The sequence below is a fragment of the Mastigoproctus giganteus genome, chromosome 7 (assembly GCF_048544385.1).
Source record: "Mastigoproctus giganteus isolate SK-2022 chromosome 7, ASM4854438v1, whole genome shotgun sequence".
Taxonomy (NCBI): Eukaryota; Metazoa; Arthropoda; class Arachnida; order Uropygi; family Thelyphonidae; genus Mastigoproctus; species Mastigoproctus giganteus.
In genome coordinates, this window is record NC_143581.1 from 19697693 (window position 1) to 19724880 (window position 27188).

The window sequence follows — 27188 nt, forward strand, 5'->3', positions numbered from 1 at the left end:
AAGTCAGAAGACTTTAATAAAGTTGGTAGTATCTGCATAATAAAAATTAAGTTATTATCACTAGTTGCTGATAAAATAAATCTAATTTCTCTGAACAAATAATGACTAGAATTTGTATTTTGTGAAATCAATACATAAAATCTGAATTTAAGCCAGGCAACAAAAACTTATCTAAAAATATTTGACTTACGTTCACAAAGCTTTTCATCTGATCCATCACCACACTCATCATTTCCATTACACTGCCATTCAGATGGAATACACTTACGATTAGCACAGTAAAATTCATCATCTCTGCAACTATTTGCATATTTAGGTCCTACAAAAAAGGAAATTATAGAATTTCTACTAATCCAATCATTGTTTAAAATTCAATAAAATACAATAAAATAAATTACAAAATTAACCATCTTCTCCTATATAACCTAAAAAGAAAAAAAACTTCATAATATCAACACATTCTAATTTTCAAAAGACAAAACACATTTTAAAATGTTATTCCATATTACTGAATAAAAAAGTAAAATAGCCAATCATAGTAATAGTAACAGAAGCATGTGATGCAAGAAAACAAGTGTGTAAGCTTATGTAGCATCAGCCAAAAAAAAAAAAAATCTCACAATTATTCCATCTAAAAGTTTGTCCAGTTCCTCCTTAAATTTATTTAAGCTATCAACTTCCACAACAACAGATGGAAGTTCGTTCCAGCAATTACCCACCCACTGGCTAAAGGCAAATTTCCGTACATCTATTTCTACAGATATCTTTCCTCAATTTGAATTTATGCCCCCTTAGGTTCGTAATCTGAGCAAGCAGAAGAATCCCATCAGAATTCAGTGTGCTCAACCCATTCAAGGTGTTATACACCTCAATCAGATCATCTCACAGGTGCCTAGTCCCCAACCACTGAAATTTGCAGAACTTAAGCCTCTCTCGGTAAAAGGACCCCTTTGTTCCCCACACCAATCTTGTTGCCCTTCTCTGTACACACTCAAGCAAATCTATATCCTTCCTAAAATGAGGCCTCCAGACCTATACGCAGTACTCAGGGCATAGACTGACCATTGCCTTATACAAAGGGATAATCACCTCCTTTTATCCTGCTAGCAAAATTCCTGTATATAATTGACAAAACCCCATGACCCGCCCTGGCAGCCTGTCTGCATTGCTCAGAAAACTTCAAATCTAACTGCACAATTACTCCCAGGTCTTTTTCATTTTCTACCACTCAGTGTAATACCACACAGTTGGTACCTTCCTCTGGGGTTACTTCTACCCATATGCAGTACTTTGCATTTGTCAATGTTAAACTTCATTTGCCACTTCTCAGCCCATCTGCCCAAATTTTCTAGATCCTGTTGCAGTAGCACACTGCCATTACTGTCATTAACAACCCTGCCAACCTTTGTATCATCTGCAAACTTCGCCACTATGCCTGATATACCTTCATCGATATCATTGATAAATATTCAAAACAACAGTAGGCCCAACACTGAACCCTGTGGGACTCCACTAATAACATTAGTCCACAAAGAGCAGCATCCATTGATTACCACTCTGTCTTCTCCCACTCAACTATCCTTTTATCCATTGTAGCAACTTACCCTTAATACCATTCTGCTCCAATTTGTACAGTAGTCTTAATGTAGAAGTAATGGCTATTCATATGAAAGATTGTAAAAAGCTTTTATATCATTGCTATGACTCATTTTGAATATAAACATATAATCTATTTTCCATGTAATCCAATGAAAAATACTGGGCTATTATAAAAGAAATCTTTGGGAGTGTGGAATAAAGTAGCAAAACTCACCGATTGGTTATTTGATTTTTTATGGTGCATCAGCAGCTTAAGGCATAATGTGCCAAGTCAACGAAGTAACACAAACTGATTGCAAATCTCTGCAACTGAAATCTCCTCTGACTGTGTGGCTTACAAAATACAATGAAAAAATTTAATTTATTTAATCCTCAGGTGGATACATTATAGTATTCTAGACCAAAAATAAAAATTTAAAAAAAATAAATAATAATAATAATAAATAAATAATTAAAATATACGTATTAAAATTATGTGAGCGTGAAATTTTAGTATTCCTCAAGTACTGTTGCCAGTTCAGATATGCATCTGATTATATTTTAATTGGAGAAGTAAAGCCATAAAAAATTCTTCGTGGCTCTGCGATTGTGTAGATAAGGTACCACATGCCCACCATTTTAATTTTTCTCCAAGTTTTGGTTTTCGATTCTGCCTGCTTTACAGTCCTGAAATTTGTAAGTAAAGTAATCATAATATTTTTTTTTTGATAACAAGACCACTGTTAATAAACATATTACTTGTTCTTATCATGAAATATAATGTTAGAATTAAGCAAAAAATTTTTAAATGCACTATTTTAAAAACTACTTCTTGCCTTTTTCCCCAAAAACTAATTGGTGATCAGTATCAATGCAATAAAAAAAAAAAACCCACTCCCATTCCACCCCTCCTTTCGTTCCAAATACCTGTACAGCTCAGCCTTAAATTTATTTAAGCTATCAACTTCCACAACAAAAGATGGAAGTCTGTTCCACCAATGAACTACCCGCTGGCTAAAGGCAAACTTCTGCACATCTATCCTACAACTGTCTTTCCTCAATTTGAATTTATGCCCTCTCAGGTGATTATTCTGAGCAAGAGGAAGAATTCCATCAGCATTGAGCATGCTCAAATCATTCAAGGCTTTATACACCTCAATCAGATCACCTTGCAGGTGCCTAGTCTCCAGACACTGTAATCTGCAAAACTTAAGCCTTTCTTCGTAACAGCACCCCTTTGTTCCATTCACTAATCTTGTTGCCCTTCTCTGTACTCATTCCAACAGCTCTACATCCTTCTTAAAATGAGGCCTCCAAACCTGTATACAGTACTCAAGGTGTGGCCTGACCATTGCCTTATACAAGGGGATAATCACCTCCTTATCCCAGCTAGAAAAATTCCTATATATCATTGACAAGACACCATGAGTCACTCTTGCAGACCGTCCGCACTGCTCAGAAAACTTCATATCTGCCTGCACAATTACCCCCAGGTCATTTTCATTCTCTACCACTGTCAGTGTAATACCACAGATTTGATACGTTACTCTGGGGTTACTGCTTCCCATATGTAGTACTTTACATTTGTCAAGGTTAAACTTCATTTGCCACCTCTCAGCCCATCTGCTCAACTTTTCTAGATACTGTTGCAGCACATGGGGAGAATACTGCACTAAGCCTGATGCATGGGATGCATCAGGCTTAGTATTTAAATTATTATTAAATATTTATTTATTATTATTAGTATTTATTTATTTATTTTTTATTTATTTAAATACATGGTATGCATATAAATTATCAAGCGACTCAGAAGCCTATGGCAGATATAAACTAGTCTGTAATCAGGTCACAAAGGAGGTTAGGCAGGCGAAGGCAGACTACGAGAAATCTTTGGCAAAGGATGCTAAGAAAAACAGCAAGGATTTCTTTACTTATATAAACTCTAAAAGGAAGGGGATGAATCTGATTGGTCCACTTGATATCGATGGTTCGACTGTTGATTATCCTGCTCACATAGCAAACAAATTGAATGAGTATTTTGCATCTACATTCACGCATGAAGAGTTATTAAGGTATGAAAACGGCAGAAGGTTATCAAATTGTAGCAGGGTGCTTAATGATTTTGTAATAACTGAGACGAAAGTGGAGGAGAAATTGTTGAAGTTAAACATAAGAAAGGCACCTGGGGTGGATGGGATCTAGCCAGTTATATTAAAGGAGGCGGCAAAGCAACTAAGCAAACTCTTAGCCATAATTATGAGCATCCTTGCACTCAGGGAAGGTCCCCATGGACTGCAGATGTGCAAATGTATCCCCAATTCACAAAGGGGGAATCGAAGGGTGACACCAGTAATTACAGACCAGTTAGTTTAACTTCTGTTCCGGGTAAAATAATGGAGTCACTGGTTAAAGATGCATTGCAGGATCATCTAGACAAGACTGCAGCAATAATTCAGACACAGCATGGGTTTGTTAAGGGAAAGTCTTGTCTGACAAATTTGATAGGATATTATGATGTGGTTACAAAGGAACTGGATGCAAAAAATAATTTTGATATCATATATTTGGATTTCAGGAAAGCTTTTGTTGCACATGGAAGACTATTGTACAAATTGGAGCAGAATGGTATTAAGGGTAAGTTGCTACAATGGATAAAAGGATAGTTGAGTGGGAAAAGACAGAGGGTGGTACTGAATGGGTACTGCTCTTCATGGACTAATGTTATTATTGGAGTCCCACAGAGTTCGGTGTTGGGTCCACTGTTGTTTTGTATAATTATCAATGATATTGATGAAGGTATATCAGGCTTAGTGTCGAAGTTTGTAGATGATACAAAGGTTGGCAGGGTTGTTAATGACAGTAATGGCAGTGTGCTACTGAAACAGGATCTAGAAAATTTGGGCAGATGGGCTAAGAAGTGGCAACTGAAGTTTAACCTTGACAAATGACAAAGTACTGCATATGGGTAGAAGTAACCCCAGAGAAATGTACCAAATGTGTGGTACTACACTTAAGGTGGTAGAAAATGAAAAATACCTGGGAGTAATTGTGCAGTCAGATATGAAGTTTTCTGAGCAATGTAGACAGGCTGCCAGGGCAGGTCATGGAGTTTTGTCAATGATATATAGGAATTTTGCTAGCAGGGAAAAGGAGGTGATTGTCCCTCTGTATAAGGCAATGGTCAGGCTACACATGGAGTACTGCATACAGGTCTGGACGCCTCATTTTAGGAAGGATGTAGATTTGCTTGAGCATGTACAGAGAAGGGCAACAAGATTGGTGAGGGGAATGAAGGGATCCTCTTACCAAGAGAGGCTTAAGTTCTGCAAATTGCAGTGGCTGAAGACTAGGCACCTGCACAGTGATCTGATTGAGGTGTATAAGGCCTTGAATGGGTTGAGCATGCTGAATTCTTATGGGATCCTTCCACTTGTTCAGATTACAAACCTAAGGGGGATGAATTTAAATTGAGGAAAAACAGTTGTAGAATAGATGTGCCGAAATTTGCCTTTAGCCAGCGGGTGGTTAATTGTTGGAACAAACTTCCATCTGTCGTTGGAAGTTGATAGGTTAAATAAATTTAAGGAGGAACTGGACAGGCACTTGGAGGGAATGGTGTGATTTTTTTTTTTTTTTTTTTGGCTGATGCTGCATAAGCTCATAACACTTGCTTTCTTGCATCACATGCCACTACTACTACTACTACCCATGCTCCTGTAGAAACATGTGCTGTGAACCATAAGCCTGCTGATATTTAAGGATATGCCATACGATAAGTTTCACTGTTGAAAAAGGAGGCGGATTCCTCTGAAAGCTTCGGTATTTTCGCACTTTTATCGGTTTTATTATCCTGTGTTTTATCTACATTGTTTATTGTAATTTATTTTATTGTATTTTAAAAATTCCATACTGTATGGTACCGACAGTTACCTTTTTTATCAGTTTTATCCAATGTAATTATATCATTCTATTTATTTCATTTTATTTGTATCATTATTATTTTAATACAACACAACGCTAATTTATTTAATAACGGTTGGTGTAGGATTGTACAGTTATTGTGAATAGTTCCTTCCTGTTCAGGAGCCATTTGTTCCCACTGCTTGACTTTTTTTTTTCTTATGGAATTATTTGAAGATCACTATTAACAAAATAATACTCTAAATAATCAAGCAAATGAAAGAATCAATCCGAGGTACGCATAGAAAAATTTGTGAGAAAGTCTTGCATCACATGACACTACTACTACTACTGCCCATACGCCTGTAGAAACGTGCTGTGAACCATGAGCCTGCTGATATTTAAGGATGTGACATGTGGCCAACAACTTACAATGGCAAATGTGTATCAAAAATTATTGGTGGGGAGGGGATAATTGAATGATTTTTTTTATACTGTAAAGTAAATGCAATATTTTCCTATGGAAAATAAAGTTGTTACACCAATAAATTAAAAAAAATTCTCTGTATGAATAAAAGACTACTTACCAACAATATAGGATAATTGAAATCCTCTTCCACCCCTCACTGAATTCCCTGTGTGAAACTTAATCCATACTACATGTGAACTAGATATAAATGAACTTGGAAGGATACCATTGATGCCACAGTAATGTTTCTCAGTGGGTGAAGGTCCTATTTTTATCCAATTATTTATGCAACATGGTGGATTAGAACAAGGCATGCTATCTTCTTCAATCTCCATATCTTGAAAACTGAATTAAAAAAAAAAAAAAATTCAATACAACTAAAACTATTTCATGCAGAAATCAATTTCCAACCTAGAATTTTACACCAATTAACAATCAAATTAATTTTTATTTTTCAATTTTGCATTAGAAATGTTTTATCATATTACATTCCCAGCCCAAACAAAGTAAAAGGATTCTTTTTTGCACACAGTAAGGAACAGTTTTTACAAACTGTTTACCATGTCAGTTTAAAAAAAAAAAAACTGAAAAATATGAAGCAATACAAACAATCCTGGAAGCTGCAATTTCTTAAAGAAATATTTCTAGATCTAAAGCTTACATATATCTATTGTAGAACATGTGGTCACCACACTTATTGAAAAAACGAATTTACATTCTTAATCTCTCTGTATAAGTTTTTATTGTTCTGATCATGTAGTTTATCTGAGATGTGATTTGAATGACATCTCTAGCATATTGTAATATCAATGACTCACAGGATGGCTGAAAGACAAAAGACGGTGTTGTGATTAATGGTTACTTTTCAGACTGGACTAATGTTATAATGTTAGAATTTAGAATGTAAGGTTCCTCAAGGATCAGTGCTGGGACTGACTATTGCTGTTTCTGATTTTCTTAAATGATGCTGACAATGGGATGCAGAACATGACTATTAAAATTTGCATATAATATCAAGATCAGGAAAGTGATTAATGACTGGTGTCAAGCAGTAAACCCTCAGAACCACTTGAATAGGCTTTGGGGATGGTCATAAAAGTGGAAACCATGTTTTCATGCTGCAAAGTTTTATACAGTCAGTCCTCACATAACACGTGTTTACACTACACGAATTCGATCATACACGATTTATAAATAGGGAAACGATATCTTATATAACACAAACCGAATTCGCTTATGCACGATTCGCCTTTGTGTTTGCAAGAAATGGCAGTTGAATGCGGAATCACCCCAACCGAACGCAACACGATAGGAATGAAGAGAAGATTCTGAAAATGTATTTATGTGTTTTATATCAGTGAAGGGGAAACACATTTCACCATAATAACGTAAAAACCAACACAATTCCAGATATCGGTATAATCGCAAATGCAATTAGATCGAGTTTACTACCAGTTTATAACAGATTCCACTAGCAAAAATGCAACCGGAAATTGTTTTTATTGTTTTATGGTAGTAACCCCTAGAAATGTGCTTTAGTAAAATGTGAAGTGTTAATAGTGTATCTCTGCCTTTACGGTGTTGTTTATTCAGTAGCTACACGCACGCAGCTTTGTTTGTGTATCAAGCGTGCCTCCTCATTTTGTAATTGTGCTTTATTCCCTAAAAATGACTAAAATACTTAAAAGGTGTGAAAAGGAAGTGTCCTGGTGAAGACACTGCAGATTCAGAGAGAAAAAGAAAAGCGATATCAATAAACAGAGGCCGACTGGGTCAAAAATTCATACCCGGGAAAATTTGTAGTGGCCTCATACTAGCGTTTATGGCCAAAATCACATCGGCCTCCGGCCCCACCGAGGTTTCCCTGGTAAGGCTTATGGCCAGTCTGCCTCTGTGATTGAGAAAAAATATGAAATTGTGAAACACTTTGAGCGAAATGAAAGACCATGTGATATTGCACGTACTACAGACCTAAATGAGGCAACGCCGAGAATTACAAAGAATGCAGAGAAAATAAAAACAACTTTGATAGCAGGAACAACTAAAGTGTAATTAAAATCCATTAGATTAAGACACAAAGAATTGGAAGAGATGGAACAGCTGTCATCTGTTTGGATAGAAAATCAAACAAAAAACAAGTTTGCTTACGATAGAAGCAAAAGCATTAGCAATATTTTATTACGTAATAATCATAATAAAATACTTACGTATTTTATTACGATTATTTATTGTGTTTGGTAATGTTTTGGTTTTGGTTTGTGTGTTCAATCTTGGGTGGCCGGCACCTAACCCTATTTTTCCCATAGGGCCTATTTATATTTCACGAGGGTTTCTAGGAACACAACTATCGTGCTATACGAGGACTGACTGTACTTGGAAAATAAATAACAAAATAGTATATAGTATAGAGAGCAGAAGACGGATTTAAGAGTTTTACAATCCAGGCAAACAAAGTTCTCCAAACAGTGTAGACAGTTCCTACTGTTGATTTATCAAACTTCTGTCTGTAGAGATAAGGATGTCAAATCCCCCTATATAAGGCAATTGTGAGACTACATTTGGAGTACTGTGTCCAAGTATAATAAAGACCTCATCTAAAAATGTGAAGCTTTTGAAAAGGTCCAAAGATGGACAATGCACTTTCTAATGTTTAATACTAATACTAACGTTGGCAAAAGGCACTCATATGTGGAAAAACTTCAAATGTCTGAGTCAGAGATCATAGTAATTAGGTACCTTAGAAGAGATCTGATTGCAGTCTGTAAGTCTCTGAGAGGAGATAATAAATGATACTAGACTTGGGACCATAAAATCAAATTATGAGGAAAGAGTTTTAGATTAGATTGCTGGAAGTGTTCTTTTAGCCAGTAAATAACTAATTACTGGAATAAATTACTTGGTGGCTGAGGCTATGCTAGAATCTGCCCTGGGCTGCCCAATCCCTGGATCTCCATGCATTGCAGATTTGCAGAATAAACTAGAAAGGCATCTTTCTTCAGCACAACCCACATCACTCCAAATTTTTACACGAATAGCCCAATATTCCTTGTGTCACTTTTCAACACCTTGTTGACACCTGGCCATGTGTTGAAACATTGATTTGAGGCAATGGCAGTCTAATATTATTAGCTTGTGATCTTAATAAAGCCAGGCAGCATATATTACTAATATGCATGCTTGAAACAATATCCATGTATATTTAAGAGGGCAAAATATAAATAAACCCTCTGTATACCAACTGTCCTTTGGCAATACTGTACACCACTGGTATACAGTATTGCCAAAAGACAAGCGACTCCATTTATATAGACATATATGTACAATTACTATAATATTCAAATATTTTCATCGGTACTGTTGTAGAGCCTCTCAATATTCATTTATTAAAACTAATTAACAGCATCTAGAGATTACTTAATAGATAAAAATTATGCAAAAAAGAGGAATATAACAGAATGATAAAGTGGAGTGGAGTATCATTTCAATACAGGTATTGAAATAAACAAAATAACAATGCATAGTGTTATTTTCTCAAACTATAAAAGACATAATTAAAGAAATACTTAATCAAAAAATTTTAATTAAAATACAATATTCATGAGAATTATGGTTTAGTATTAGTAAGGCCAAATAACGCAAGGAAGCAGGTTTTTCTGCATCAGCCAAAAAAAAAATGTCAAAATAAAATAACAGTTAATAGTAGCAATAAAAATAAACAGAAAATTCATAAATGCAACTTATCCAAGTCTTTTTCTGAATCAATACAGTCTGGCTCAAACTGTTAACTACCCCCTCTTAGTACCTTCAAATCATCAGCAAATGCTGGCATCTTCTGACAGATATCCTCAATAACATCATTTATAAAAATTATAAATAGAAGAGAAGTAAACACCAATTGCTGATGAATCCTAAATTACGTTGGTGCATCCCAAAGATGGCCATTTATAACAACACCCTACTTTCTATCTTTTTTCTAGTCTGCAATCCAGCATGGAATCTTACCAATAGCTGTTTCTTCCAGTTTATATAGCCTCCCAGAAGAGATGGTATCATTGAATAATATAAAAATCATCCATTTCACTATATATGTAATACTATTTTAATGAGTAAATCAATTGACATCAGTTCTTCAAACAATTGTGGAATGGTTAATACAGCATTCCATGAAAGTCATAAACATGAGTTGACTATATACAAAAAACATGTAAAAAATTACAAAAAAATTATGTAATTTATGAATTACAATTTATGCAATTCATAAATTACATATAAATTACAAATAAAACATGGTTTTATTTATAATTACACATGTAATTTATAATCCAATAAGTATTTTACCACAGAAGATCAGATTATATCTCAGCCTTGTTCTAATTTTAGAATCAAGAAAGTTTTTCCAAAAAAAAAAAAAAACACACACACACTAAAAGGACAGAATTCATGTGATACCTGGTTCCTTGGCAATGGCGACACTGTCACCTCTTTCATTAGTGGATGAACCCACCGCTTGGCAGGTATATAGGTACACTGCATTCATGTAGACAGTAATTTTATGCCAGTATGGATAAACATCGTGAGTTAAACGGCTTTAACAGAGGGATGGTAGCAGGCTTGCACTATCCCCATACGACAGTATCAAGAATGTATCGAGAATACGCCATTTCTGGAATAACATCTCATCATGAACAGTGCAGTGGTCAGAGAAAGGTGGTGAAAGAACATGGCCGTCAATGTCTGTCTCGCATTGTTTCAGCCAACGGGAGAGCAACAGTAACACAAATCACTGCAGACCTTAACGAGGGAAGTGCCAGAAACATCTCCACCAACATCATCAGGCGATCATTAGCTGAAATAGGTTATGTGAGCCACCGACCTACCAAAGTCCCATTGCTAACTCCACAACACAGGTATCTACGCCTCAACTGGGCGAAAGAACATCAGCACTGTATCTTGGAAGATTGGAGACGAGTCTCCTGGTCTGACGAATCCCATTTCCAGTTATTTCGAGCAAACGGGAAGGTGCATATCTGGCAGAAACCGCACAAAACTATGCAGCCGTCATGTCAACAAGGAACTGGTCAGGCAGGTGGATGGTCAGTAATGGTCTGGGGCATGTTCAACTGGCACACGGTGGGACCTCTGGTACATCTAGACACATCTCTGAATGGTCCAGGTTACATGTCCATCCTGGGATCCGGAAAAGTTGCCCCCCACATTTCGTCTCCCATATTTCGCCCCCAGTAGATAATGAATAGGCTATAGAAATGTAAATAATATACCTAATTTTTTATTAATTCTAATTTATTTTGTTTTAATAGAATGAATCAATCAAAGGTAATCAATCATAGAATAAATGCACATTATTATTGTTTAAAACAAGAAAATAGAAATGTAAATAATACACCTAATTTTTTATTAATTCTAATTTATTTTGTTTTAATAGAATGAATCAATCAAAGGTAATCAATCACTCAAAGGTAAAGGTAATCAAATCAAAGGTAATCAATCATAGAATAAATGCACATTATTATTGTTTAAAACAAAAGAAAATAGAAATGTAAATAATATACCTAATTTTTTATTGTTTGAATTTAGACAAATCAGAACAAGATTCACTTGTTACTGAAAAGACTCCTATAAGATTAGTCACTGTTCCCTCCCCCATGTCCGTCACTAACCACATGACTATTGCCCTCGTAGTCAAGTATGTATTCTTTCCATTGTGAAAGGATTAACAGTTCCAGTTAATCCTTTCACAATGGAAAGAGAACCCTGAAGACATACAAAAGGGGAGAAATTAGTTTAAAAGCTATGTGACAATTTGAACACGAATGTAATTTTGAAAATATGTTCGGAAAAGTTAGTTATCGGAAGTTCAGTTCGAGTAATTGAGAGAGTTTAACATGGAATCTCCACTAAAGGGGCTGGGACTTCAATAAAAATTCACTATCTGCTGGGGGCAAAATGTGGGGGGGGCACTTTCCGTAAACCGTCCATCCTTGCAGACCATCTGCATCCCTTCATGGTCACTGTGCACCCACAGGGCAATGGACTCTTCCAGCATGTCAGTGTGCCTCCCCACTGAGATGTGGTGACTAGAACATGGTTCAAAGAGCATTTTGCAGATTTTACCACCATGGAATGATCTCCCCGTTCACTGAATATGAACCCTGAGGAGTATCCTTGGGATGCTGCGGAAAGGTGTGTTTGAGCTTTGGATCCTCCACCCAGGAATGCAACGGAATTACGGACAGCAGTGCAGCAAGCATGGATGGAAATACCTGTGAAACACTTTCGTGAACTAGTGGACTCAATGCCTCGCCGTGTGACTGCCCTTATCCAGGAGAAAGGTGGGCCTATCCATTACTAGGTAGGTATCCCATGATTTCTGTCCACTCAGTGTGTATATATATACAGGTGAAACCCATTATAATGCAATGCCCAGGGTTCAAAGAATCACATCGCGATATAAGCAGGATTGCGTTAGAAAATTCTGACCATTTTTCAGCGTTCAAAATTTATACATACTATCAATTTTGCTCATTTTTTTTGTGCGATATTTGCAATACTACATCTAAGATAAATCAGGCAAAGAATAATAATGGAAATAATATGCAGTTGTGTTGTTTCAATCTTTTACTGATGCAATGTACAATAAAGTACTTAAAAAAAACAATATTCATGTTGTTAAATATACATAAATACGATAAGTGCACACACCTTTTGTGACAAAAACTGTTTTTCCACATGGTTGTTCTGACTGTTACGTTTGTGTTTTGAAATTAACAAATGGTCGAAAATTCGGGAGAAAAGGGAAAAACATAATGCACTCCATGTTCTTTTGAATACTAAGTAGACATTAGCGAACAAACTTTTGCACATATTAGTCATTACTTTTAAGTCTTTCTATTTTAAAAAAAATGTATCAAGGATTGACTGTTTCATTGCATCTGTGTTTCTTTTTAACAATTTCAATAAGGTGTTTTAAGCACAAAATTGAAAGGGAATCTACCTTTTTCTGTTTCAGGAAATTTATGTCCAGTTTGCAAACCAGCAAGTGCCTCAACGATACAAATGGACATGTGGAATTGTTATTGCTCCTAGAACGTTAGTTCAAATCTGCCTCGTATTACTGTAGGTTTTAACAGTCTCTATAAACTAGACCAGTCTTGAAGTAATGTCATGTTTGTGTATTTTATGTATGGTGTGTAGTAGTAGTAGTAGTGGCATGTGATGCAAGAAAGCATGTGTATGAGCTTATGCAGCATCATCCAAAAAAAAAAAAAAAAATCACACCATTCCCTCCAAATGCCTGTCCAGTTCCTCCTTAAATTTATTCAACCTATCAACTTCCACGACAGATGGAAGTTTGTTCCAGCAATTAACCACCCGCTGGCTAAAGGCAAATTTCCGCACATCTATTCTCATCTGTCTTTCCTTAATTTGAATTTATGCCACCTTAGGTTCGTAATCTGAACAAGTGGAAGGATCCCATCAGAATTCAGCATGCTCAACCCATTCAAGGTCTTATACACCTCAATCAGATCACCGCGCAGGTGCCTAGTCTCCAGCCACTGCAATTTGCAGAACTTAAGCCTCTCTTGGTAAGAGGATCCCTTCATTCCCCTCACCAATCTTGTTGCCCTTCTCTGTACAAGCTCAAGTAAATCTACATCCTTCCTAAAATGAGGCTTCCAGACCTGTACGCAGTACTCAAGGCATGGCCTGACCATTGCCTTATACAGAGGGATAATCACCTCCTTTTCCCTGCTAGGAAAAGGAGATGATTATCCTATATATCATTGGCAAAACCCCATGACCTGCCCTGGCAGCCTGTCTGCATTGCTCAGAAAACTTCATATCTGCCTGCACAATTACTCCCAGGTCTTTTTCATATTCTACCACCTTAAGTGTAGTACCACACAGTTGGTACGTTTCTCTGGGGTTACTTCTACCCATATGCAGTACTTTGCATTTGTCAAGGTTAAACTTCAGTTGCCACTTCTTAGCCCATCTGCCCAAATTATCTAGATCCTGTTGCAGTAGCACACTGCCATTACTGTCATTAACAACCCTGCCAACCTTTGTAACATCTGCAAACTTCGACATTAAGCCTGATATACCTTCATCAATATCATTGATAAATATACAAAACAACAGTGGACCCAACACCAAACCCTGTGGGACTCCGCTAATAACATTAGTCCACAAAGAGCAGCACCCATTGATTACCACCCTCTGTCTTCTCCCAACAGTGTTGTTGTGATGTGCTGGCCTCTTGGTTCTCTAGAAGCAGCGATCACCGGGAAGGCTGCTTCCAGATACTTGTCCACATCACGGGAAGGTGGGCCAGTTCCAGTAGATGGGATGCCTTAGGTTTCAGATTATGACAAAAGAGGGGGAAAAAAAAAAAAAAAAACTCTAGGGGCCCACTCCAGAGTTAAAAAATAAAATAAAATAAAATAAATAATAATAAAATAAATTTAAAAAAACTCGCCAACTGTAACTACAAACACCACATTAATCACAGTTAATTATCCAAAGTTAAACCAGTTCTTAACTGTGGAAGCGTACTTCTTAAATCAAATGCAGCTTTTGCAAAGGTTTGTAACAGCTGAAGTTTATCTCGTTCCATCAAGAGATGAAATGCATGTCCAGGAATCACATTCACCAGGAGATCACTAATTATTGATCACGCACTATCATAAATATCATATTCACACAAAATGTGAAACCAATTTTCCTTGACTCCACAAAAACACAATTCAGTAATTGTTAATCCTAGAGCAAATAGTTTCTCATTCAATGAGTCATGGCCTGTTATTATATACAGCAAATCCAATCCAGGCGTAAACCATTCAACTACCCTTTTATCTAGGAGAAACGTCATTTTGGGAAGAAATAACTTTGTCACCCTTCCCGCAGTTCCAGTGTCCCATCTCGTTTGCCATAAGTTAATTATCTCCTTTATAAACCGCTTCTTTTCCCTTTTAATATCTGCCTGAGTATCAATTGTAATGTTATGAAATGTAGCGGGAATCTTCTTCTTAATCCGATAACATAAGTCCTTGGTATATCAGGAACAAGTCCAAAGGAATAGCCCCAGCCAACACCTGAATTGCTGCAGTAGATACAATCCTACACACTCTCAACGTGCTGAGAAGCATTGATCTTTGTATAGAGTTGAGTTTTGCTTGGAACCTCACCAACACAGCACGATGAAACCAAGCACCTGTTGCGTATGTTGTCATGGGGAGAAATACTGCCTTATAATATAATGAGAGAGTCTTGCGGGATAAACCCCAGTCAGACTTAGAAACACGAATAACAGCGCCAGAGAACTTTTTCACTTTAGCTCCTAAATATGTTAGATGTGGAAAAAAATTATAGTTTATAATCTATTACTATTCCTAGATATTTAGCTTCAAATGCTATTGGTAGCTGAATACCATTTAACTTTATTTGTGGAGGTCGACCAAGGTCCAATTTTCTTTTAAAAACCATCATTTTAGTTTTATACGAATTAATAGTTAACTTATAGTTTTGTGCCCAGAGATGCAAATTAGTCAATACAATATCAGCATAATGTTCAAGACTACTCCTCAAACTCCCAGTCACCATAACTGTTAAATCATCGGCAAAAGCTATTATTCTACAGTTGGAAAAAGAGCAAGCTAACCAATTTTGCAAGTCAAGGTTTCATATGAAAGGACCTAAGACTGAACCTTGGGGACAACCACAATAAACCTGCTTTTTAATATAAAAGGTTTTAGATTTAACAATTATGTATCTGTCACTAAAATAACTTCCAAACAATTTATATAATTCTTGAGAACATCCAACTATCCTCAACTGAACAAGAGCAGCCTCCCACCATACTGAGTTAAAGGCACCCTGAAAATCCACAAAAATGGCTAATTCATACTTTGAAGCAGAACTCTCAATGTGTGTTCGAAAGTCCACTAAAGCATCCTCTGCTGACTTTCCAGATGTAAACCCATATTGTTTATTTGATATCATTCCACGCTGCTCTATTAACTGAGTAATGCGCAGAACCATCAACCTTTCCAGTAACTTGCCATGGTTACCTAGAAGGGCTACTGGCCGGTAGAATCCTTCAATAAAGCTACCTTCCAATCTGGTGGAAAATATCCTTCTGCAAGGCATTTGTTATATAGCAGAAGTAACAACTATGGAAACAATTTATAAAACTATGCTATAAATTCATTCTCTATCAAATCATATCCTGGACATTTCTTAAAATTTAATTTTCCAATTACACATGCTAATTCATTAAGTCTAAATGGCTCCGTAGTTATCTGAGTTGCATGTAAAGAATTTTCTCTTCTTACTGAAGTCTGATTTGACGTATCTTCTAAGGAATCATCTTGTGGAAATAGTTTATCAATTACAGCTTCGATGGAATCCATCCATCCTATTGTTTCTGTCAAACTTATATGCACAGTAATAAAAACATCTGAATTGCGTAGCTTGTCTCTTGTAATTTTATACAACAGACCCCGGGGATTCAAATTCCCCAACTCTTGGATGAATAATTTCCACGTTTCCCTCTTATGAATTGCTATTGCTCTTCTGTAATCATTTTTCAGTTCTATGTACTCTTGAATACAACTAGCAACCTCACTGGAAGACCAGTGTCGATGCCACTGAAATTGCCTCCTAGCACGATGCACTGATCTACGTTGAAACGCTAAATCTCGTGACCACCATGGACATGATTTAGTAGAACTTATCTTCTTTCTAGCAGACTTATAGGCTGCCTTTGTAATAGAATCTTGAATATACCTAACTACAACCAATGCAGGTAGGTTTATTAATTCTTGCTGCTTATGCATCGGAAAATCCATACAGACAGAATCCTCAAACATTGACCAGTTCATTGTTTTCAATGAAAATCTAATTAGTTAAGGAATTCGATCCTGTACATTCTGGGAAGGCTGTACACTATCAATGTAGAATGAAATAGCCCAGTGATCACTAGAAGTCCAGTCCGAAAATACCTGCCAGTCGTACAAACAGTTCCATAATCCAGCTGTTGTAATAGTTATATCAATATTAGATTCTCCCATTGCTCCACTAAACATTGATAGCTGATTGGGTTTATTTACCACATATAAATTATGACTATAAATAAGATCTTCCAACATCAAACCCCTCATATCAGTTATTGAACTATGCCAAAAGCTAGATTTGGCATTACCATCAGTTGTTATAATTATATTATGTGGTCTTAATATCAGTAAAGCAAGCTCCAAGTAGTCTAGAAAATTATTGAAGTTCATGGAAGGAGAGCAATATGCAGATATGAGATAAAACCGGATTGACATCAAAGCAATTATTACACAAGTAGCATATGAATTACATAAACCTTGTGCGGCGCCTCCATAGCCAGGTGGGCAGGAGCAGCAGTGCACTGCACACACACTTCTTGATTAGACCAGGGTTCGAGCCTGTGACCACCAAATACGGAGGATGCGGAAAGGTCAGAGAATGACCGCCGCATATACCCAGAGCAATATGGCCTTAGTTGCTAATGCTCCTAAAAACCAAATAACAACATAAACCTTGTACTATCATTACATCCAATTCTCTATTAAAGATTACAATACCCATCTTAGGCTCTTATAGCACGGAGTGTATTACTCTTGAATATAAGGGATATCCTAATATTCTAGATTTCTGATCAGATTGAATTATAGTCCAATACAGTTCTTGAATTGATACCACATCCACTTGCTTTTCTTCAGCTATTTGTCTAATCTCGTCTGCTACAAATTTTGAACATTGGCCATTTATTTGCAATATCCCTATTTGAGTATTGTTTACATTACCAATTTGCATAAAATCATCTGACACATCCAACTCCTCATGACCTAGATTAACATCAGTATTGTTATCTGCCATTCTAATCATATAATGTCCTAGCCTGTACTTGTTCAAGTGCTCGCAATTAATCAGGACATCTGACATCTCTGACCGAATGATTTGAATTTCTTTTCTTTCTTTGACAGTTAATACAGCAAGGGTCCTGGTCTTTATTTGGACATTCTGCTGCAACATGTCCTCCTTTAGCACAATGACCACATGAAGGTGATTTCTGCGAACAGTATTTGGTCACATGACCACATATCCTAGGCACAAAACATTTTGATACTATTGTAAATGGTTTATGCCAGTGAGAGCATAAACCATTTTTGACCTGCCCTGGCAGCCTGTCTGCATTCCTCAGAAAACTTCATATCTGATTGCACAATTACTCCCAGGACTTTTTCATTTTCTACCACCTTAAGTTAGTACCACATAGTTGGTACGTTTCTCTGGGGTTACTTCTACCTATATGCAGTACTTTGCATTTGTCAATGTTAAACTTCAGTTGCCACTTCTCAGCCCATCTGCTCAAATTTTCTAGATCCTGTTGCAGTAGCACACTGCCATTACTGTCATTAACAACCCTGCCAATCTTTATATCATCTGCAAACTTTGACACTAAACCTGATATACCTTCATCAATATAATTAATAAATATACAAAACAACAGTGGACCCAGTAGCGTAGCTACCCTTTTTCGGGTCCGGATGCAAAGAACATGTTCGGGGCCCCTACTTAGGCCCCTACTTAATTAATGAAAATTGCAAAAAGAGGAGACAGCCAAAGATGCCAGGCCCCTAAAGGGCCGGGGCCTGGAGGCAATTGCCTTGCCTGCCTACATGGTAGCTACGCCACTGAGTGGATCCAACACCGAACCCTGTGTTGGGTCCTATATACCTATTAGGACCTATTTCTTTATACTTTATACTATTTCTTAATAGGTATAAAGTCTCAGCTCTTTCTCTCACCCATTTCCTCTTGTATATTAATGATCTTCTTGCACTGACCAAAAATTCTATCCATAGTTTTGCTGATGATAACATGTTACATTCTGTCTTCCAGTCTGAGAAACGTTGCCCTACACAAACAGCTTCGACTTCTCAAATATCCACCATAATTTTCCAATGGGGCAAAGATAACCTAATTAATTTCAATTCTTCTAAAACGTGGTTCTGTCTTATGTTTCACAAAAAAAAAAAAAAAAAGAATCTGTTGCTCCTATGCTCATCTTTGATGACATGCAGATTTCTAGACAAGATCACATATCTCTATTAGGAATAACCCTTACTTCTAATCTCTTGGCAGAAGCACATCACAAATATAGCTTTGCCTACATCTAAAAACGTTGAGTTTTCTCTTTTGCTCTCTGTGTTACCTTTCTTCTAAACAATTCTCTATTCACACTGTACAAATCTCAAATTTGCCATACCATGGAATATTGTTCCCAGATCTAGGGTGGTCCCCTCTCCCCAAAAATCTCTCCCTGGCTCCTAGACTCCATTCAAAAGAGGGCAGTCAGGTTAAATAATGACCCATCTCTTAACAAAGTCTCTCTCACTATCTATCTCATAGATGTTCCAACTGCATGCCTTTCCTATAGATACTTCTATGGGCACTGTTCTGAATTGGAATCTGTAATTCCCTCATCCTTTCAAACCAGTACGAGCATGTGTCACAACCAGTCAACATCTATTTACTGTCCAACTTCAAACTCACTGAACAAACATTTCTTTTTCCTCATTTATTCCTTCAACCTGCATTCTTTTTCAAATATAATGTCAACAAGTATCTTCTTTCAACTTCTCAACTTTCAACCCATGCATGGTACTAAATACTATTGGTTTTGATACCCTTCATGCTTTGGGTTTTCATTAAAAAAAAAAAAAAAAAAAATCCTACAAGATACTCTTGTAAGAATTTAATGAAATTAGAAATTCAAGGTTGAACTGCCTAAACTGTTGTTAAGTATACTTAGTTTATACAGTTTGTTTACATTAGGAAATACATAACACTTCAAGTTTTGTTTTTTCTATTTACCTCAACGTAATGATTTCTCCTTCTTTTCCAATAATAGACCAGCTACATGAAGTATGATTATGGTAGTGGAGAGGATATCCAGGACTTGTAATAATTCCTCGAGGTCCATATTTGTTTTCTTTCTGACATGAACCTAAATTCAGAAGAATTATCAGGCAGTGTTATATCAAAATTACTACGAAATCTAAATAGGTATTAGGCTAGTACAAAGAAAAACACACATGAAAAAAAAATTTTTTATTTTTTTTTTGTAGAGCAGCTATGTCATTATAGAAGTGCAAAATCCTTTATGGGAAAAATCTTAACACATTCAGATTTTTTCTCAACTTACCAAAAGTGTAAAGTGAAAAGTGAAAATGAGAAAGTATGTTTTCATCAGAATCATGTAATACCATACACATTTGTTGTGCTAAAGTATCATTACTGAAATTTATCTTCTGGGTACATTTAACAAAATTATTAGATTTAATACCACTATTTGATTAATATGACCAAAGTGGTCAGAAACTGCTTTCAAAACATCCCTCCAGCTGGTAGTTACTATATTGTTGATGCCCTTTGATATCAAGGGGCATCAGAGAGGCAGAAATACAAGTTAGTTATAAAATAATTACTGAAGTTTGAAAACTCTGTGGTATGCCTAAGATAGAAATATTCCACAATTTCAAAACTCCTTCCAACAAGTACACACACACGCACGCACGCACGCACGCACTCTCTCTCTCTCTCTCTCAAAATACCTGTTGGAAGGAGTTGAAATTGTAGAATATTTCTATATTAGGCATACATTTTAATTTTGATTTACTGGTTCACTCTATTTGTCAATATAATCATTCATTATATTCACCACAGTCGTTAGGTCTATGACACACTCCTACTCTCAGTTTTATTTTCCCAGTGCTTAGATAACACTGAACTGACTCAACAATACACTGGCAACTCATGTCGACTAGATAAACTGCCTTAGATTCTATGTGCTTCTTAACCAAGAGCACAACTTTCTGCCTACCCCCAAGTCCTGTCTGTCCTTTCTGTACACAGTGTACTCACCATATTCAAATTCAACATCCCTGATGTCTGAGGCTCATCATATCTCCAACATCCCTACAATGGCTGCATTTGATGACTTAACTAGTACTTCAAATTCATTAAACTTGTTTACTATACTGCTACCATTAGTATACAAGCAAGTATACATGCACATTCACCTGTTTTTTTTCTTAGTAACTGTAACATACCCCACGTATTTGTCTGTTGCAGGAGGACCCCCAGCAAACCTTGTAATCCCTAGCACCATGCTTTCCAGGATGGAAAGCAAGATGATTAACAGCACACTTGGGCAGAGGCTGCTATTAATCCATTAGGCTGTATATCCCCTTCACCCAGAAACTAGCACACTTTACTGACCCATTTAACACTGCCTCAGCAGCATCAGCAAATCTCTCCTTCTATTTAAGTATATCAAATACTTTTAAAAATACTCTCCTATCAACAAGCACAGACCATGTTGAGAAAAATTCTACCCCATGAACCTTATCAATCTCAACAGGGCCAAATTGATTGACAAGGATCTCAACATATACTCCCTCCTATTGGGTATGGGCAGAACTGCAGACGCTCAAATTTAACCCCAACTGTGATTTTTTTCTCAGTATTACTGAGAGTAAATTCTCCTTTAAATAAATTCTTAGATCTCTTACACTTAATATCATTAGTAACAGCTTGTACAACAATATCACCTTTTGTGTCCTTAAAAGATAATAGCTGCTCTGCAATGTCATGAACTGGGGTATGTCTGCCAATGGCAGACACCCTAGTCCTATCCACCTATCCTTACAAAATATATTTTTCCCATTTCCCTGACAACAATGATTAACAATAGTAACTTCCTCTGCGATCAGCCCTTTTTGCTGTGGAGAATTTTGTTATGTCATGTGATGCACAAGTGTGGTCTACAGCATTGCATTAGACAGCTAGGTGCTTCATGGGTCCTTTATAATTCCTTCAAGGGCATCAATCCTTTTCCCCAAGCCTTCATATAAGCCCATCAGAATGCTGAATTGATACTTCACACTCTCTGCAATGAAAGCATACAAAGACATCCCCATTAGCTGTAACACGTCCCACTAAAGATAACGCTACAAAAAGTGACCAGTAGCATACTGTATGTAGCTCTGATTTGCATGAGAACCAGCATCAATGGTTATCAATGGCATTCTCTCGCTCTCTCTCTAGCCAAAGCATTCGCATTACTTTGTGCTTTTTTGCTTTGCTTTGCAGAAAAAATTGTGCCTCAAACAAGATGTTTGAGATGTCTGATTTTAGTCTAAATTTAATTTAAAAACACCACACAAACTAAAAGATAAGAGTATAATAAAGCTACACACACTATGCTATTATATTTCTAAATAATAGTTACTCACTTTCTAAATGCTTAACAAAACATAAAAATAAGCTACCCTACAGAAGTATCTTGGAATCTGGGTAGCAGAATCACCTCTTGCCAAGTATAAAAGTAACTTGCATTTAGTTCCATGGTAAAATTAACGATTTTATTTCTATCATAGTCTTTTTTGTTTTGTTTTTTTTTTCCTTATTTTGTTGTACAAAATTATAAAAGGTACAGTTTTTTTGTTATTGACAGAGAGGCAACTCAATTTATATTTCAATTTATAATTTAAAAATAAAATTTCTTACCTTAAATTGTTAAAATCTTAGAAACCTAAAAACAATATTCAATGACACTTCTTGTTAATTTCATGCAAAGTAATCTTTTTTTGGCTTGCATACTGTATTCAGAGTTTTCAAAATTTAACTTCACATCAGTGAACACAAATATTAAAAATTATGGTAGAAACTTCCTTTTCTTTAATTGCTAGCCTTTAATAAACTGCATACTATACTATTTACAGGTAGAATTAACTAGCATTGCCAGTGAGTGCATTCCTGAAAAATGTGATATTAATCAAAATGAAATTTTCCATAAATGCAAATGTGATAAATTGGGTTTGCATTCTTGGACAACCAAGCTGCCAGAATTTTTTGAAAATTCTCTAATCTTAATTTAATCTTTAATAATAATCCTCACCGTTGTTACTAGAAGCAAAAATAATTCTTGCAACATCAGCAAGGTATTCAGTCAGCTTCAAAAAATTAAATTGTATCTAATTTCTTCTCTAAAATTAATTGTTCTCCTTTATTCTTTTGACCAAAGCATAAACTCTCTTTTGCCATCCATAAGAAACACATTCAAGAGAAACTACAAAAAATAACAAGAAAGCAGAAAAAATGTGGACAACCAGAATGACACTAAGCATACAACTGATATTGTTTTGCACATTGGAGCAATGTTATCACATCTCCAATGGATACAATTTCAAAATAATGACCTTTGTCAAGGCATAGATGTAAAATGGTTAACCACTTTTAACCTTCTGTCATTCACATCCTGTTTGTATGTTTGTTATTTGGTTTTTAGGAGCATTAGCAACTAAGGCCATATTGCTCCGGGAATATGCGGTGGTCATTCCCTTGACCTTTCCGCATCCTCCGTATTTGGTGGTGACGGGCTCGAACCCCGGTCTAATCAAGAAGCGTGTGCTACGCACTACTGCTCCTTCCCACCTGGCTACGGAGGTGCCTCACTCACATCCTCAATTTTAATAAGGACACTCGAATGGCGTCTGTATGATCTCCTTTGTTTTAATTTAAAAAAAATAATAAATGTTTAGTGCTTTTTACTGAATTGAAAACTGTGATCTATCAATCATGATTTGCTAAAAGTAATTAAAAAATATCAAATGAAAATAAATCAGAGAAAAATCATATAATATGGTTTTTCTGAGAAAAACAATCTGGTGAGTAAATAAATAAATTTTCTGTTTATACTCTGGGACGACCAAACGGTCAGAGGAGTTCAAAAGGTAGACAGAAGACAAGAAACAGCACCGTATTTAGCAGTCACAGGCCTTGAACCCTGGTCACTCAAGGCACATGTACTTATGCACTTGACCACTCGGCTAAAATTGAGTAAAATTGGCCCACCAGGGTCCTAAGCTAGATATCATCATTCTTCTCTTTCTTGGTAATTCCCTTCTACTTCTGGCCCCTTTTTTTCTCTCTCTCTCTCAGGGTAATTCAGAAATTTTTTTTTAGCTGGTTCAGCAAAAAGTCTCAGGCTTCCTTGCACCATATGGCTAATAATAATAAGAAAGAAAATTTTTACTTTCTTTTTTTTTGGATTTCAAGTCACTGATAGACATATTGAAATATGGACAATCACATGTTGCCTGGTACACATAATGTAAACATCTGTATTTTTGCCAGCTGTGCACATTTAGCCAGCAAAATCAAAACTCTAAGGCAAGAGATTAGACACCTATTGCTGGTGTCTTGTAGAAGCCACATAGGAATGGGAATGGGAGCTGCCTAGAAAAAAGGTAAACGCTTTTGCTCCCCTGGTGTCTGTTAAACACCAAACAAAAATTTAATGTCCCATGATTCATAGAAATGAAAACAGAAAATAGTGTATAACCAGTTAAAGAATATTAGTAAACAAAGTTACACACGAGGAGTTGATTTCATTTAGACTTAGGGGGAAAAAAATATATATATTAAAAAGTGGCCGCTGTCAGACACCACATTAGCAAAAGACAGTTGTAATTAATCATGGTCTCCCTAACATATACTTGTTTTTTTTTTTTCATTTACATGACAATATGAATTTACTTCACAATAATCTTGAACTATTTGTTTATTATTTAATTATCTCTTAATTTTTTATTAATGATAATAAACAGAATTAAAAAATTAAATTAAATTATCTTTCTTGAAATTCTGTGTTTATTTAGTAAGAATTGTCATAAAACAGTCAAATGCATATATATAAAATCAATTTTATGACAGAAAAAATAATCAAAACTTCAGTATATTCTTACCTTTGTCTTCCAGACTGTATTCAAAAGATAAAATTCGTGTACCTGAGAGGGACCGTAATTCAAGCACTATAAAAGAAAGAAGAGGAAAATGTTTAGAAAAGGTCCTGATTTTCATTCTGAATTGTGCACATTAATAATACATTAAGCTCACAACTAAATATGCCATGTTTACTAACATTTGGGGGGGGGGGGAGAGAACCAGCTGATATGGGCCTGGACACATTCTGAGAACAGACTGCCATTAGGAACCCACTAAACAACTGGCTAACAGTAGAAACTAGCAATCAGTATATGCTTGGTGAATGTACCACATTTTGTCATTACTCTTAACTGGCCTTAATTGTATGCACTGTTTTTAATTCTTGAAGCAGGTTCCAATTCTATTAAAAAGCAACCTTCAGTAATGCATGTCTTGCATGGTTTGAATTAAAACATTACAAACTATTACTGTGTTCATTTTTGATGTTGGGCAACACTGTAACTGACAGTTCTAGTTGCTTCATCAGCCTACTATGTCTTAGCAATTTAATGGGTTTAGTTGAATTAAAATGTGGTTTAGTAGGTAAATGTGGTTTAGTTGAATCCCTTACTACTGACAGCCCTTGCAGTGATGGATACATTTTTGATTGGCTACAAGAGGAAAGATGGACATTCTCAAGCTGGTTTGAGTAATACAATGAGACTAGCTGAAGTAGAGAGATACAAAATACATGTCATTTTGATTCACAAATATTGATGTTGACAGATAAGGGAAATCACAATGTTTATTTTGTATGAAAATTTTGGCTGCAGATGGCATAAAGCCCAATAACTTAAAATGGCATTTTTAAACAGTAGATGCTGTATGTGTTGGAAAAAAATATCACATCAAAAACTGAGTTTAATAAGCAAAAAGAAGCATCTACAGAAGCAACTATTCAGATCATTCAAAGTTGCCTACAGAATTTAACAAATGTAAATATTTTCCATTAAACTGAAAAAAGTTTAGTGTTATCTGCTGCTATTCATATCATTAAAACAATATTTGGTGAAGCAAAAAGGTCCAAGAATAACTGTGCACATTTCAGCTCAGAGTGTCATGCCAGAATCATTTAAATCCTTGTTAAAGAATAAATTGAGGTTTTAAGAGTAACAAACACAGTTATGGTGATTAACAGTTCCATTTAGTTTAAATACCACTTAACCAGTCCATAAAACACTGTCAACAATTTTTGGGTTTGCACACTCGTGACCAAAAACCAATCAGCAAATTCCAATCTTCTATATGGATTGTCCACATTCAAACTTTGTAGCAACGTGGGATGATAAACCTTGCATTTAAGATCCATATGATTCTATTTAAGCTGTTTTTAGGTATTTTTTTTTTGCAAGTTCCAAATTTGCTTTCTTTGATTTTTTTGTTTTTCTCTTGATATTCTCTCTTATAAGTTCCAAACTGGCAGATGTCTTTGAGGTACAAGCTACCAAGTTTTAATAGATTGTGTACTGTTCCCATTTCATCAGACCTCTTCACAATTTGCTTTATGGTCTTTACTGTGGATGGTTTGTGTTCAAAAAACTTCTTGAACTGGCACAATGCATTTATATCACTTTGTTACTAGCAGGTGACATTTTTAAATACCTTTGTATATTAAATTTAGTATAATCCTGTAAAATCCAGCGCACTTGGGATTGAGAGGTACCAGATTTTAAAATTTTCCAGATTTTAGAGAGGCAAGCTTATAAAATATGTAGTATAGAACAGTTTTGGAAAAAGATATTTCAATGAACATCAACCACAAACAACTTATGTACATCTATAACATTTATAATAACTATCTTTTTTGTCCTTATATCTGTTTTTGCAGGCAGCATTAAACTGCATGGATAATACAATAGCTTAATTTTCAGCACACACTACTTTGTAACACCCTACTTTCAATACACTGCTTTAGCTATATTACAACTCTGAAAATTAATTTATATACAACTTTGAAAACTTATTTTGCAGTTGTTCGATCTGAACTCACACTGAATTACTTCTTTACAACTATTTTATCTGTTATCAGAGACCACCTGGTATCTAATTGAGGAAGTGGTTAGTCCTGAAAAAGGCTGTCATAGATCTCATCTTTAACAAATGGCCTTTGGCAAAGCCAACTATTTGAAAGTAATGCCGTACCAGGGCAACTCATTGCAAAAGCAAGTGGGATCTGTTGTTAGAATTGACCATTGCATTATTTACATAACTTAAGTTTTGCTGTCTTCAAAAACAGATTAATGGATACAATACAGATAGTACTGCAAGTACCTTATAAAGAAAGAAATGTTACTCTTTTTTGGTGATTCTATTTAAGCTTGTTTTAGGTACTTCAAGTTCCAAACTTTGCTTCCTTTGA

At 35.8% G+C, this 27188-nt stretch overlaps 1 protein-coding gene across 1 annotated transcript in view; it reads right to left on the bottom strand.

Moving 5' to 3' along the window:
* The window catches only part of LOC150082620 (uncharacterized), a 91336-nt gene that overhangs the window by 52803 nt on the left and 11345 nt on the right, over positions 1-27188 (bottom strand). The window contains exons 2-5 of the mRNA XM_090378713.1: positions 24811-24876; positions 19874-20006; positions 6066-6292; positions 191-319 (exon numbers count right to left, since the gene is read on the bottom strand). Of these exons, the coding sequence (XP_090234839.1) occupies positions 191-319; positions 6066-6292; positions 19874-20006; positions 24811-24876 (555 nt within the window). The remainder of the gene's footprint in view (positions 1-190; positions 320-6065; positions 6293-19873; positions 20007-24810; positions 24877-27188) is intronic.